Source organism: Protopterus annectens, chromosome 3.part1, assembly GCF_019279795.1.
Source record: "Protopterus annectens isolate FY-2018-M chromosome 3.part1, PAN1.0, whole genome shotgun sequence".
NCBI classification, from domain to species: Eukaryota; Metazoa; Chordata; order Ceratodontiformes; family Protopteridae; genus Protopterus; species Protopterus annectens.
The window spans coordinates 300,666,184-300,679,721 of NC_056732.1; the positions used below are offsets into that span (position 1 = coordinate 300,666,184).

The following is a 13,538-nucleotide window of genomic DNA, read 5'->3' on the forward strand; positions in this document are numbered from 1 at the left end:
TAATTGTTGGAGAAGACTGTAAAGTCTCATCAAAGGAAGGGTTTATTAGACCTCATAAAATCAATTTGTTTTTCCTCTCATGTAACACTCGAGAGCTGAAGGAATGATAAAAAATGCATGATTTCTGGTGTGAATGGCACCGAAGCAGTACACGCACACACTACGCTCATAAGTAATGGGCATTTTTTGGGAGCATTGCTGGCATTTCTTGAACCCAGAGACTTTGGGTTCTTTATATCAAGAGTCTTTAGACATGCTGAAAACTGCAACAAACTACTATAAACTACAAGAAACTTATACCAAAAAGCTACACTAAACACACACACACACACACACACACACACACACACACACACACACACACACACACACACACACACACACACACAGCAAAAAACAGTAAGGGGAAGTAAAACTACCCTCTAAGTTAAATGGGTGCTAAGCCCTCTAACTTAAATGGACCTAGCTGAGCTGATGGGGACAGACAACACAAACCCTTTAATAAAATGGGTTACCTTTAACTCACTAACTTAAATGAGTTAAAGTTAATACATAAAAAAGCACAAGACTAACAGAGATAGGATAGGCCTAGGGAAGAAAATGACGGCCAGTAAGCAACACACAAACAGGCAGAAAAGGAATATGCCAAAAACCTTATAAAAGGTTAAACTGTGTAATCCAAGAATTACAATATGTCTAATAAGAAGAAAAAAATTGTCAAAACAGCTATTAGAAATAAAATCAAAAAACACTTAGCCATGGCCAAGAAGAGAGCATCCGAACTCATCAAGTGACAAACGAGATCTGGGGGTTACTCCAATGCATTGTGGGATAGGTATTGAGCCACGAGCCAAGTCAGAGACTTTGAGCTAGTATATTGGCTGAGTCAGAGCTAACTATCGGCTGCGAACCCAGTCCCATACAGTAAGAAAGAAGAAGAGAGGGCCAGCATAACATGCTATAATTCAAAGTGGAAAAGGATGATGATGGAGCAGAGGGAGAAATTCAAGAAATAAGTAAGGGGGATTTTGGATGCAGATCCTTAAGGAGAATAACAGCCATACAGAATATTATTTATATATATATATATGTATATATATATATATATATATATATATATATATATATATATATATATATATATATATATATATATATATATATGTATGTATATATCATCATCATCATCTTCTTCTGGCTGTTCCCATTAGGGGTCGCCACAGTGGATCATCTATTTCCATTTCTTCCTGTCCTCTGCATCTTGCTCTGTCACATCAGCCACCTGCATGTCCTCTCTCACCACATCCATAAACCTTATCTTAGGCCTTCCTCTTTTCCTGTTACCTGGTAGCTTCATCCTTAGCATATTTTCCCCATATACTCAGCATCCCTCCTCAGCACATGTCAAAACCAACGTAATCTTGCCTCTCTGGCTTTGTCTCCAAACCTTCCAACCTGGGCTGACCCTCTAATATACGTATTCCTAATCCTGTCCACCCTCATCACACCCAGTGCAAATCTTAACATCTTTAACTCTGCCACATCCAGCTCAAACTCCTGCCTTTTTGTCAATGCCACTGTCTCCAACCCATATAACATAGTTGGTTTCACTACCCTCTTGTAGACCTTCCCTTTTACTCTTACTGGTACTCGTCTGTCACAAATCACTCCTGACACTCTTCTTCACCTACTCCATCCTGCCTGTACTCTCTTCTTCACCTCCCTTTCACACTCAGTGTTACTCTGAACTATTGATCCCAAGTATTTAAACTCATCCACCTTCACCATCTCTACTCCTTGCATCCTCATCATTCCTCTATCCTCCCTCTCATTCACACACATATATTCTGTCTTAGTCCTGCTGACCTTCATTCCTCTTCTCTCTAGAGCATATCTCCATCTCTCCAGGGTCTCCTCCACCTGTTCCCTACTCTCACTACAGATCACAATGTTATCTTCAAACATCATGGTCCACGGGGACTCCTGTCTGATCTCGTCTGTCAACCTGTCCATCACCATTGCAAATAAGAAAGGGCTCAGAGCTGATCCTTGATGTAATCCCACCTCCACCTTAAATGCATCCATCACTACCACTGCAGACCTCACCGCTGTCACACTACCCTTGTACTTATCCTGTACCACTCTTGCATACTTCTCTGACACTCCCGACTTCCTCATACAATACCACAACTCCTCTCTAGGCACCCTGTCATATGCTTTCTCTAAGTCTACAAAAACACAATGCAACTCATTCTGACCTTCTCTGTACTTCTCCATCAACACTCTCAGAGCAAACATCACATCTGTAGTGCTCTTTCTCAGCATGAAACCATAGTGCTGATCACTAATCATTACGTCCCTTCTTAACCTAGCTTCCACTACTCTCTCCCATAACTTCATGCTGTGACTGATTAATTTAATCCCTCTGTAGTTACTACAGCTCTGCACATCATCCTTATTCTTAAAATCGGTACCAAAACACTCTTTCTCCTTTCCTCAGGCATCCTCTCACTTTCCAAGATTTCATTAAACAATCTGGTTAAAAACTCCACTGCCATTTCACCTAAACACCTCCATGCTTCCACAGGTATGTCATCTGGACCAACAGCCTTTCCATTCTTCATCCTCTTCATAGCTATCCTTACTTCCTCCTTGCTAATCTATTGTACTTTATGATTCACTATCCCCACATCATCAAGCCTTCTCTCTCTCTCATTCTCTTCATTCATCAACCCCTCATAGATATATATGTATGTGTATATATATATATATATATATATATATATATATATATATATATATATATATATATATATACATAGTTTTATTATATAAAACAAAAAGGACTAAAACATTATGAATATTATATTCATAAAGTAGCAGAAAGTATTCTAAGAACTAAACTAACACAAGAATGGAGATTTTGCCTGTAGGGATGACTGCAATTAGGGATACAGAGAGCTGGCAAAAGGGGGTAGAATTTACTGGAAAAAATGGCAAAAGAACCAAGGCATTGAGAGCAAATAACTAGACAGGGAAAGGTAACAGAATGAGAGAAAGCCTTCCCTACCAGGGATTGATATCAGAATATAGGCAAAAAGAAAGAGATAAGGGACTACTAAATGAAAGACCTGCTCTGGTAGAGTTTTTAGATGAATCTAAAACAGAAGCTGTTAACAAAGGGATAATTAGTAGGGTATGTAAAACATTGCACAATAATTATAGGGTCCAATCAGAGGAGGTTAGAAAAAATTGAGAGCAGAGCTTGGATAAGCAATTCACATGGAAACAACTGGAGGACATACGTACAGCTCCCAAATATGCAACAAAGTCTAGAAGGTTTAGGATTTTTGCTTGGAAGTGTTTGTAGAGGTATTTTAATACCCCAAGCAGACTCCACAAAGTTTTTTTTTCCCTCTGATAGATGGCAAAGGTTGGAGGTGTGATAGGAAAGAAAGAGGTAACTGGGAACATTTGTTTTGGGAGTGTAATGAGTTGACAGACTTTAAAAATTCTTTACAGAGTATTCTGCCAGAAATATTGGTTGAGCACATGGGTGTATCTAAGCAAATCATTTTTTGAGCTGGGATACAGGATTTAAATTGCCTACATGTAGTATGGCATTGTTAAGTTTAATTCTGAAGGCTGCCAAAAAAGCAATCACTAGAAAATGGAAATCAAAGTCTAAATGAATTGTATTTGATTTAAAGTACTGAATATTGTAACAGAGACAAATTCAGATGGAAGTGGGATCTTTAGAAAAACATTTTACAAAATTACACAAACTGTTGGAACCATACATGTAGAATAATGATTTGGAGGAGGAGTGGGGTTTTCAGGGAAGGCAGAAATTGAACAATTTATATAATGTTGGATTGATAATAATGCAAAGGAATGTGTGGTGTATCATGTTTGTAACTGGGGAATATGTTAATATGGTTTATTTTATTTTATATAAATGTATGTTTGCCTGTCCCTTAAGTGATAATTAGTAAAGGTGTTAAAATAACTTCCTCTGCATTGATAAAATTGTTTTAGATATGATTAACTCTGTATCTGTTTTCATATTTGTTAAGCTGTATTGCACTGAATTCAGTCTAAAGAATTGTTTGTTGATTTTATCTGTTTGTATGACATGCCATGCCATATAATAATATGAACTAAGTTTGTTTCAGTTTTCAGCTGACTTGAAAGTGCTTCATTTGGATCAGAACTCTAAAACAAATTTAAATAAATAAAAAAACATTTATATAGGTATACTGGTGAATTGACAACCGACTGGTAACTTTACATTCTTTTGCAGTGATCACACTAGAGTAGATTAATGTGTTTATATATATATATATATATAAACACACACACACACACATATATATATATATATATATATATATATATATATGTATATATATATATATATATATATATATATATATATATATATATGTATATATATATATATATATGCGTGTGTGTGTGTAGATAAGTATGTACTAGGCTAACTTGACCTTATGGGAAATTTTAAGCCTAGCCAATTTCACTTTTGGTGCTTGAATTAACCTATACCATTTGGTGTTAGGTTGGCCTTACCCATCCCATGGTCATTAATTAAATATTACCCCATGTAAGAATTACTGGGATCATGCCATAGATAATTTGAAGGGACTCATGAAGGGGCTAAAGCATTTGGGAGCTGTCTCTGTCCAATAGTGTAGAGGGGGCCATCCCGGGGTAAATTTCCTTTTTCCCAGTCATAGATCCAAGTTACATCTGAATATGGACAGAGATAAGCTTTGTTTTACATGGATGGGGAATCTGTTCCAAAGCAGTGGTATCCTCTGTGAAATAAACATATCCCTGTTCATGTTGCAGAAGAGTTTTAGATCCCTAGACCAAGTATTTCTGATGCAGTATGACTTGCTGATATGCAGGTATTGGGTCAGAGGATGCCTTATATGTCAGACACAGGTCGCCTCTTAGCAGTCTGTAGAATACAGAGTATAGTAACAGAGCTTTGAACATGTAGAACATATTGTTTAGGTCTTGAATCCTTTTAGTAACGTATCTCTGTGATTGTTTAGTTGTTGCATGTGTCTGGACAGATTTATGAAGGGGGCATTTTACTCAATGATTGACCTAATAGGGAATGAGTAAAAATATATGTGTGTGTGTGTGTGTGTGTGTGTGTGTGTGTGTATTTATATATATATATATATATATATATATATATGTATGTGTTTTTTTATGTTGCATAATATTTTTTTCTGTACATCATTCATAGGTCTTGGACCAATGCCTTGGACAGTAAATTCTGAGATTTATCCACTGTGGGCTAGAAGTACAGGAAATGCATGTTCATCTGGAGTGAACTGGTTATTCAATGTTATGGTATCACTGACGTTTCTGCATGTAGCAGAGTATCTCACATACTATGGTAAGTGCACATAATCTTATATTATTGCTATGTCACTTTTTATTGCCATTGCATAGTAAAATGTGCATTTCATGTTATCCTTTTATTCATACACACACAAATGGCAGGTAAGGACCTCTGAGACCAGTGTACCCATTTTTTTAGTCTTCAGCAGATGACTCGGATCCAGTGTTTTCTCTGGGTCTGTGTTTAGCTACCAAAAAGAATAAAATGTGAATGGCTAAATCTTGAATAGAAAAGCGCGAAACAAAAAAGCAATGAACAAGGGCATCAATGAAAATAAATTCAGTAAATGACCATAGTTGGCCAACAACTAGGAAGTAATCCGATGCATACAGTAAGTGAAGGGACACCTTTTAAATTTTCCCTATCCCCCAATGTAGTGCGATCTCGGAGTTGTTATATATAGTTGGGGTGGGTATAGAGGGCGCAGCCCACCATCTAAGTTGGTTGGTTATGTTTGCAATGCTGGCCAATTATGGCCTTTCGATGCATTTTTTTTTTTGATAATGTCCTTGTTTACTGCTTTTTTGTTTCGCTCTTTTCCATTTGAGATTTAGCTGTTCTTGTTTTATTGTTTTCTGTAACCGAACATGGACCCGTCTTGTCTTAGCTCTTTTTTTGCCAGGGTCTAGGCCTACTCCTGCAAGCACTACTCAAACAACCTGAAGAATGAGATCAGGCATAAAATTCCACTACTGACTTTTAACTATCCCTGTCTGTCTGTTTTTAATGACTGTCACCCTTTAAATTACCTCAAAAAGTACAACTTTGACTAATGTAAGTAAGTAAATAAATAAATGTACTTGCCTAATAGTAGATTTGCAAAGAGTAGTCACTTTAACAGTAAATTATATTTTTTGAGTTTGCCTACCTTTTGCAGTTCTCTTTCCCAGATGACATTTTCATCAGTTGTGCTTTTATCCCCTTGCACCAGAGAGCTCCATGGAAACGTGAGGTGGGTGAGACACTCTTCTCTTCAAGCTTTTTTGTCCCTAATAGGGACTTAACATTGTAGCAAATCATTATCCTTAATATAACAAAATATTATTATTATAGTAACACCAAAAATGCAGATACACAAACACCTAACAAAACTGTTGCAATAACTCTACATACACTATTTTTGCAGGTATGGCTTTACTATTACAGTGACCTGCCTTGTAAATCTGTTGTTGCCAGTTACAACTGCAATGTTTACAATTTCACTTGCAATGTTACAACTTTGGGGAGGGGTCACTGTAAAAGTACATCACAATATTAAAAAGAAGTTATGTACTCACTATAATGTTCCATGTTTGTTGTCCTTGATCTTACCTTCCTTCTTGCTGTTTGGGTTCAGAGCCGACCCTCAGCTCCGACTCGGCCGTATACTATAGCTTGAGAGTTTTAACTGGCTTGAGGCTAGCCCTTATCTCAGCATGCCTAGCGGTAGTTAACCGGATCTCATTTGTGATAACCCAGTACTAGACCATACAATTAGAAAAAGGTATACTCTGTTTTACATATCAAAGAACACCTACCTATAAAGGTGTAAACCATCCACAAGAGTAAGAAGAGGAGACTAGGACTAACCAAAAATTATGGTAAAAAGGAAACCCAGCCAGTATAACCAATAAAAACAAGGAATTCCTCTTGATCCTCCAGGAAGGGGGAAGGAGGGTGGGACCCAAGAAGGAAGGCAAGATCAAGACAACAAACATGGAATGTTATGGTGAGTACATAACTTCTTTGTGTTATGTTGTCCATATCTCGCCTTCATTCTTGCTGTTTGGGACAGCGTCCCCAGCAACTGATTCTTGGGTGGCTCACTGGAAAAAACTCTTCAGGACCATGGAACCAAAGGATGCCCTGTTCTGGGAGGCCACATTTACTTTGTAATATGTGATAAAGGTATGAGGATTAGCCCATGTAGCTGTCGCACAGATCGAATCGAAAGGCAGTCTGGCTTGAAAAGCAATGAAGGTAGCTAAGGCCCTGTTGAGTGTCCTTTAATTTTCCCTGGAAGTTTGTGTTTACGCAAATCATAGACATGTTTTATAGTGGGCTTGAAAAGCAATGAAGGTAGCCAAGGCCTTTGTTGAGTGTCCTTTAATTTTCCCATGAAGTTTGTGTTTACACAAATCATAGACATATTTTATAGTGTCTGAAAACCACTTAGATAAAGTCACCTTTGAGACTGCACAACCTTTTTTATTGTCCGCAAAGGATATGAACAATTGGTCAGATTTTCTAAAGTCCTTGGTCCTGTGTAAATAGAAATGTTACTGTCTATGAACGTCCAATTGATGAAGCTTATACTCCACCTTGTTGGCATGATTGGGGAAGAAAACAGGAATCTCTATGGATCAATTCAAATTGTAGTCAGAATATACCTTGGGTAAGAAAGAGGGATTGGTTCTGAGAGAAACCTGATCTTTATGGAAAATCAAGTATAGAGACTAATAGATAATCCATGTAATTCTGAAATCCTTCTAACTGAGGTAATTACAACCAAGAAAAGGGTTTTCCAAGACAGAAATTTGAGTGGACAAGAAGCAGATGTTTCAAAGGTGGAAAGAATCAGAGCATCTAAAATTAAATTTAGATCCCGTGGGAGGTTCTGTTATTGGAGGTCTTAAGAGGGCAGCACCTCTTAGGAATGCCTTACATAGCCTATGGGACATACTATTGGACCCCATTTCTCCCATGTGGAAATTACAAATGGCAGCTAACTGGACCTGGATAGTAGCTGCAGCTGCTTCTTGCTCAAAAGTTTCAGCAAGAAATTCAAGAATCTTTGAAATGGGTGCAGTAAAGGGATCAACCTGATTTTTGCCTGCCCAACAAGAGAACCTCTTCCATTTACTAGCATAAAGTTTCCTAGTAGTGGGCTTATGGGAGGAAATCAAAATGTGTTAAACTGCTGGAGAAACATTGGGAAGCCTGGCTAAGACCAAAAGTGGAGAAACCAAGCTTATAGCTTGAGAGTTTGAATGGAAGGATGGAGAACCCTTGACTGATGCATCAAAAGATCTAGCACTGGGTCCAGGATCCAAGGCTCCCCCTGCTGGTGAGGCCAAAGGAATGGGACCCATATCTGACGAGGCCAGTAAGGGGCAATGAGGATTAATGTGCAACCCAATGACTGTGCTTTCTGAAGAACCTTGGGGATCAGGGGAAAGGGTGGAAAGGTGTAAAACAGTCCCAGGGGCCAATCATGAACAAGTGCATCCCTGGGTGACTGTCCCAGTGGTGGGACTAGGGCAAGGTAGCTGCTGCATTTGTTGTTGAGGGGGGTGGCAAACAGATTGCAGCATGGCTGGCCCCATTTGTGAAAAATCAAGTCCACAACTTCCTGCTTCAGGGAACACTCGTGAGGTATCAGAATAGCCCGGTTGAGTTTGTCCGCTATCACGTTGGATTTCCCCGGGATGTACATTGCAACCAGAAAGCATTGGGAAGACATCACCCATTGCCACACTCGTAGAGCCTCTCGACGCAAGAGGGTAGGACTTGGTTCCACCCTGTTTGTTGATGTACCATACTACCGACATATTGTCTGTCTGAATTGCTATAGTCCCTGTAGGTAGAGAGTCCTGAAGTGCTTGCAACACCAGAAGCACTGCTCTCATCTCCAGGACATTGATGTGCAGGTGGTACTCATGATCCCGCCAAGTCTCTTGAACAGTCTGTCCCAGATAATGCCCCCCCACCCTGTCTGGGAAGCGTCCGTGGTCACTGTGTCTACAGGTTGGGGGGTAGAAACGGCCTTCCTATTGTTATCATAGGGGAGTGAAGCTATCACTCCAAATCCTTTTTGCAGGATTCTGTGATTAGAATTTGATGTGATATGGGCAAATCCTGGAATGACCACTGTGCAAAGAGGAGCCACTGCAGAATTCTCATGTGGAAGCGAGCCATAGGGACCAGAGTGATTGCCACTGCCATAGAACCCAAGACCTTGAGGACAAATCTTGCCTGAATTCTCTCTTTTGTCAACAGCATTGCAACTTGATGACGGATCGTTAATACTCTTTCTTGAGGCAGCTTTGCTATCATGGCCCTTGTGTCTAAATCTGCCTGTAAAAAGGTAATATACTGACAAGACAACAAGGCAGACTTTTTGTAGTTTATGGTGATCCCTAGTTGAGAATAAGAGCGAATTGTGGATTCCCTTGCCTTGATTAGCTGATGCTCGGTGGTGGCAGTAAGGAGCCAGTCATCTAGATATGGAAACACCCAGAATACTAGATGCCTCAGGTGAGCTGTAACTACTGCCATGCATTTCATGAACACCCTGACGGCTGTGGTGAAACCAAAGGGCAGCACTCTGAACTGATAGTGACTGGCACCCAGCTGGAAGCATAGATATCGCCTTGACCGCCTGTCCATTTTTATGTGGTAGTACGCATCCTGGAGATTGCTAGAGCACATCCAATTGTCCTGTCCCAGAAAGGGAAGACATGACTGCAGTGTAACCATCCTGAACTTTGTTTTCTTGACTGACTTGTTCAGCCTGCTGAGATCCAATATGGGTCTCCAGTCCCCTGTTTTCTTTGGAACTAAAAAGAACCTTGAGTAAATTCCAGATCTGATTTGTTCTGCGGGGACTTCCTGGATGACTCTTTTTCTTAGCAACCTTTGAACCTCTAGGTTTGCTTGATCCCGAAGATTGGGTGGAACATCTGGGATAGAGTGTTGTCTTTTTGACTGAGGAAGTTGGGAGATGGGGATATTGTAACCGGATATTATCGACAGTACCCATGTTGTGAAGATTGGAGGAAGATGTGCGAAGTCTGCCAGCCTAGCCAAATAGAATTTGATACATAATTCTATCAATTGTATAAATAAATGTAAAATACAGGCTTGTGTTTTTAAATGAAAGAAAACACTGTAAAATGTGAACTTCACGATTGTTTCAACATTGACATCTGCTGTAAGGAAAACCAAGCCAAGCATTTCAAATTTGTCTTTTGAAGTTGAAAAGATCTTATGAATCTCTCAGATGTTTTACAAGTTGGCTCCAGTGAGTCTGGATGAAGGTTTCAGGCCCATAGTTTTAAGATTAAAGTTAAGGACCAGAATTTACATGTGGAAGGTGCTTTATTGCTCTGGTTTCTGATAGAGTGCATATGTGAAATGCCTTTTATTGTTGTAGTCTCCTGAGCAGGTGTTAGCTTGCTAAATAATGCAGTCTGTGGCCTGGGAACTCCAGACAGTGTGTGAAAATAATGTAATTTGGGAGAGCCTTAGAGAGCTGTAGGTTAGTGTTTAAAAACTGTTGTTGAGTGAAGAGACTAGAGAGCATTTTGATCTTGGATACCTTACCCAACACTGCTTATGCTTTATGTATGTAAGTAGGATTGTAGCACTGTGTTTTCTCTTATGATTAGCTAAAGATTAGAAAGTTAGATTAAATGTTTTTCTTTGACATCAGACCTGTCCTACTGTATTATTTTAAGTTTCTGTGTGATCCCTGAACTCTTAGATATCTCTGTGGTGTAGTAGTATTGTCTTGTGTTTTAATTATTTATTGTTAAATATTTTAAAAATCCTTTACTTGTGGCTGGTTAGTATAGAGAAGTAGGATCTAGAGTACATTGCATATTTATAGAGTTTATTGTAATACGCCACTCTAAAATAAGCCTTAGACTGAATAATCACATTACCAATTGGATAATAATATTGCACAGTAATAACTGGACACCCTTTCAAGGGCCTTTGGGTAGCTGATAATATTATTAGCTGGGTGGTGGCAGGAATTATTACTGTATGGTCTGGGTAATAGGGGCACAGCTGGAGAACCTGTGCCATCCTTTTCCCAGGAGGGTTTGTGTGGTTGTATAACCTCTTCTCAAAGTGTGTGTGTGTGTGTGTGTTGTGTCAGCTACTTGGGCAGGGACACAAAGCACTGGTTAGACAGAGAGGGTACTGGAGGTTTTAGCTTGCCCAGTTAGGCTGAGACCTGGACCCTATAACTGTGCCAGTGGGGAGTCTTATTGGGGACCTGATGAGCAAGGGAGCAACCAGCCCCAGACTGACTGTGATCTCTGTGTGCACTTAAGGCAAATTGTACTTTACTGTGTGTATTAGTTATCTTTTCCTCTTCTAGGAGACGACCTCCCTGGTGTTAGTGGTGAGGATTGAGGCTCCTTGATTGCTGGGCCAGGGCATGGTCATCACATATTGGTAGAAGTGATGGGATATCCTATCACATACTGGTTTGCTGTGGTGGGATCCACATCACATATTGATTAGTTGGCAAACACTAATTGGCTTGTAGTGGTGTGGGTAGAGTGAATTCCTGTAGCTTTGTACTCTAAAACAGCCACGCAGTGTATACTCAGAGTTCAGATCACAGTTGTTTTATTTCTTTTGTTAGCTTAGTGTTAGTCAGGGTGAGCAGGCAGCATGTCAGCAGAAGAGTATGGAAAGCTGACAAGGAGCCAGCTGGTGGAGATGTGCCAGGCTAGGGGACTGGTGCATGGAAGCCTGACTAAGGCAAACCTGATTGCAGCCTTGGTTACAGCTGCATCAGAAAACAGCAGCCTGGAGGACAATCAGGCTGACATTGGAGATACAATATCCTCGGAGAATGGACAGCTCAACCTTTCTGCAGTGGACTTAAAAATCCAGCTGGAGCTAAAGAGACATGAGTTGGAGGCAAGGCGTATGGAACTAGAAGCAGCTGAGAAAATGAGGAATCTATAAGCTGAGGAAAATTAATGGCAGAGGAGGCATGAGAGGGAAATGCTGACTTGTCGCCAAAGTCATGGAGGTAATGGAGAAGGGAGTAACTGGACCCCAGAAGTACAAAAAGTCAGTAAATTTCTTCCACAGTTTAAAGAGGGGGATAATTTTAATAGCTTCATTCATATGTTTGAGTGGGTATGTAAACAGTATGAAGTTAACCAAGGGCTCTGGGTACAGTTCCTGACCCCCTTACTCCATGGTAAAGCTGTAACTTCTTAAGCAAAAATGCATGACACTGACAGTTTTGCTTATACTGCTGTAAAAAGACACTTGTTGGAATGTTTTAAGCTAACACCTGAAATTTATAGGAAAAAGTTTTGTGAGCATAGATGCAAGGCAGATGAAAATGTATGTGAATATGTTGCTGAACTGAGCACTTATATTCATAGCTGTGTGAGTGATGTCAGGTCACCACTTTTGAAGGGCTGGCAGACCTTGTGGTAAGGGAATAAACCCTTAGCCACTTTGCCTGAGGACATGAGGATCTGGTTAGCTGATAAACAGTGTGTTACTTAAGAGGAGCTGAGGAAGAAGGGAGACCTATACCTAGCAAGCAGGGCAGCCCTGCACAGGAAAGGGACCCCCAGTACTGCTCATGGGACTAAAGGAACCCATGGTGGGCAGCACAGACTGCCCCAACAGAATCCGCCAGTAGCAGGGGAAGTCACTAGTCCGGGTATACATCCAGGAGCTAGGGTTAAATGTTTTGAATGCAACCAGTGGGGCCATGTGGCATACAGATGTCCATGGAGGCAAGGTGGGGAACCAAAGGTGAGGGAGCCAGTAAGTGGGAAAGACAAAATACCAACAGTGGGTTTTCTTGAGACAACAGGGGTAAGGGACTACCATCCTGCAGATGTCCTGAGAGGGAAGGATTTGGATGGGGCAGTACTATGTACTTATGCAGTTACATGCAGTGAGGCTAGGAGACAAACATGTGGGTCTGGTAGCCTGGGGGAGACCCAGACTGACTGCATATTTGCAGCCAGGACTGCTGAGGTGGTTACTTCAGGGAGTGAGCAACGCTGTAGGAGTGAGACTGAATGTGAGCCACAGCTGCTTGTGGGTACTGATGTTCCCTTGGACAGAGTGACTGCAAAGGTAGAGGTGAGTAGTAGTACCCAGGCTGACAGTGAGGCACCACTGTCACAGGATGCCAGACTTCCTGTGGAAGGGGAGCTGGGAAGGGTTACAAAGCGAGACTTGAGGCAGGCTCAGCTCTCAGACCCTAGATTGCAAGGCCTGAGTCAGGTAGCTAGGGAGGAACCTGATTCTCAAGGGAATGGGCAATCTGTATACTGGAACAAATGGTTACTGTACAGAGAGTGGACCCCTGAGGGATGGCTAGAAGGTGAGAGAGTACAGCAGT

The 13,538-nt window shown here is 40.6% G+C and overlaps 1 protein-coding gene across 1 annotated transcript in view; it reads left to right on the forward strand.

The window, feature by feature from the left end:
- The window catches only part of SLC2A13 (solute carrier family 2 member 13), a 2,419,048-nt gene that overhangs the window by 2,309,687 nt on the left and 95,823 nt on the right, over window positions 1–13,538 (forward strand). Inside the window, exon 9 of the mRNA XM_044066204.1 lies at window positions 5,282–5,434. Within this exon, the coding sequence (XP_043922139.1) occupies window positions 5,282–5,434 (153 nt within the window). The remainder of the gene's footprint in view (window positions 1–5,281; window positions 5,435–13,538) is intronic.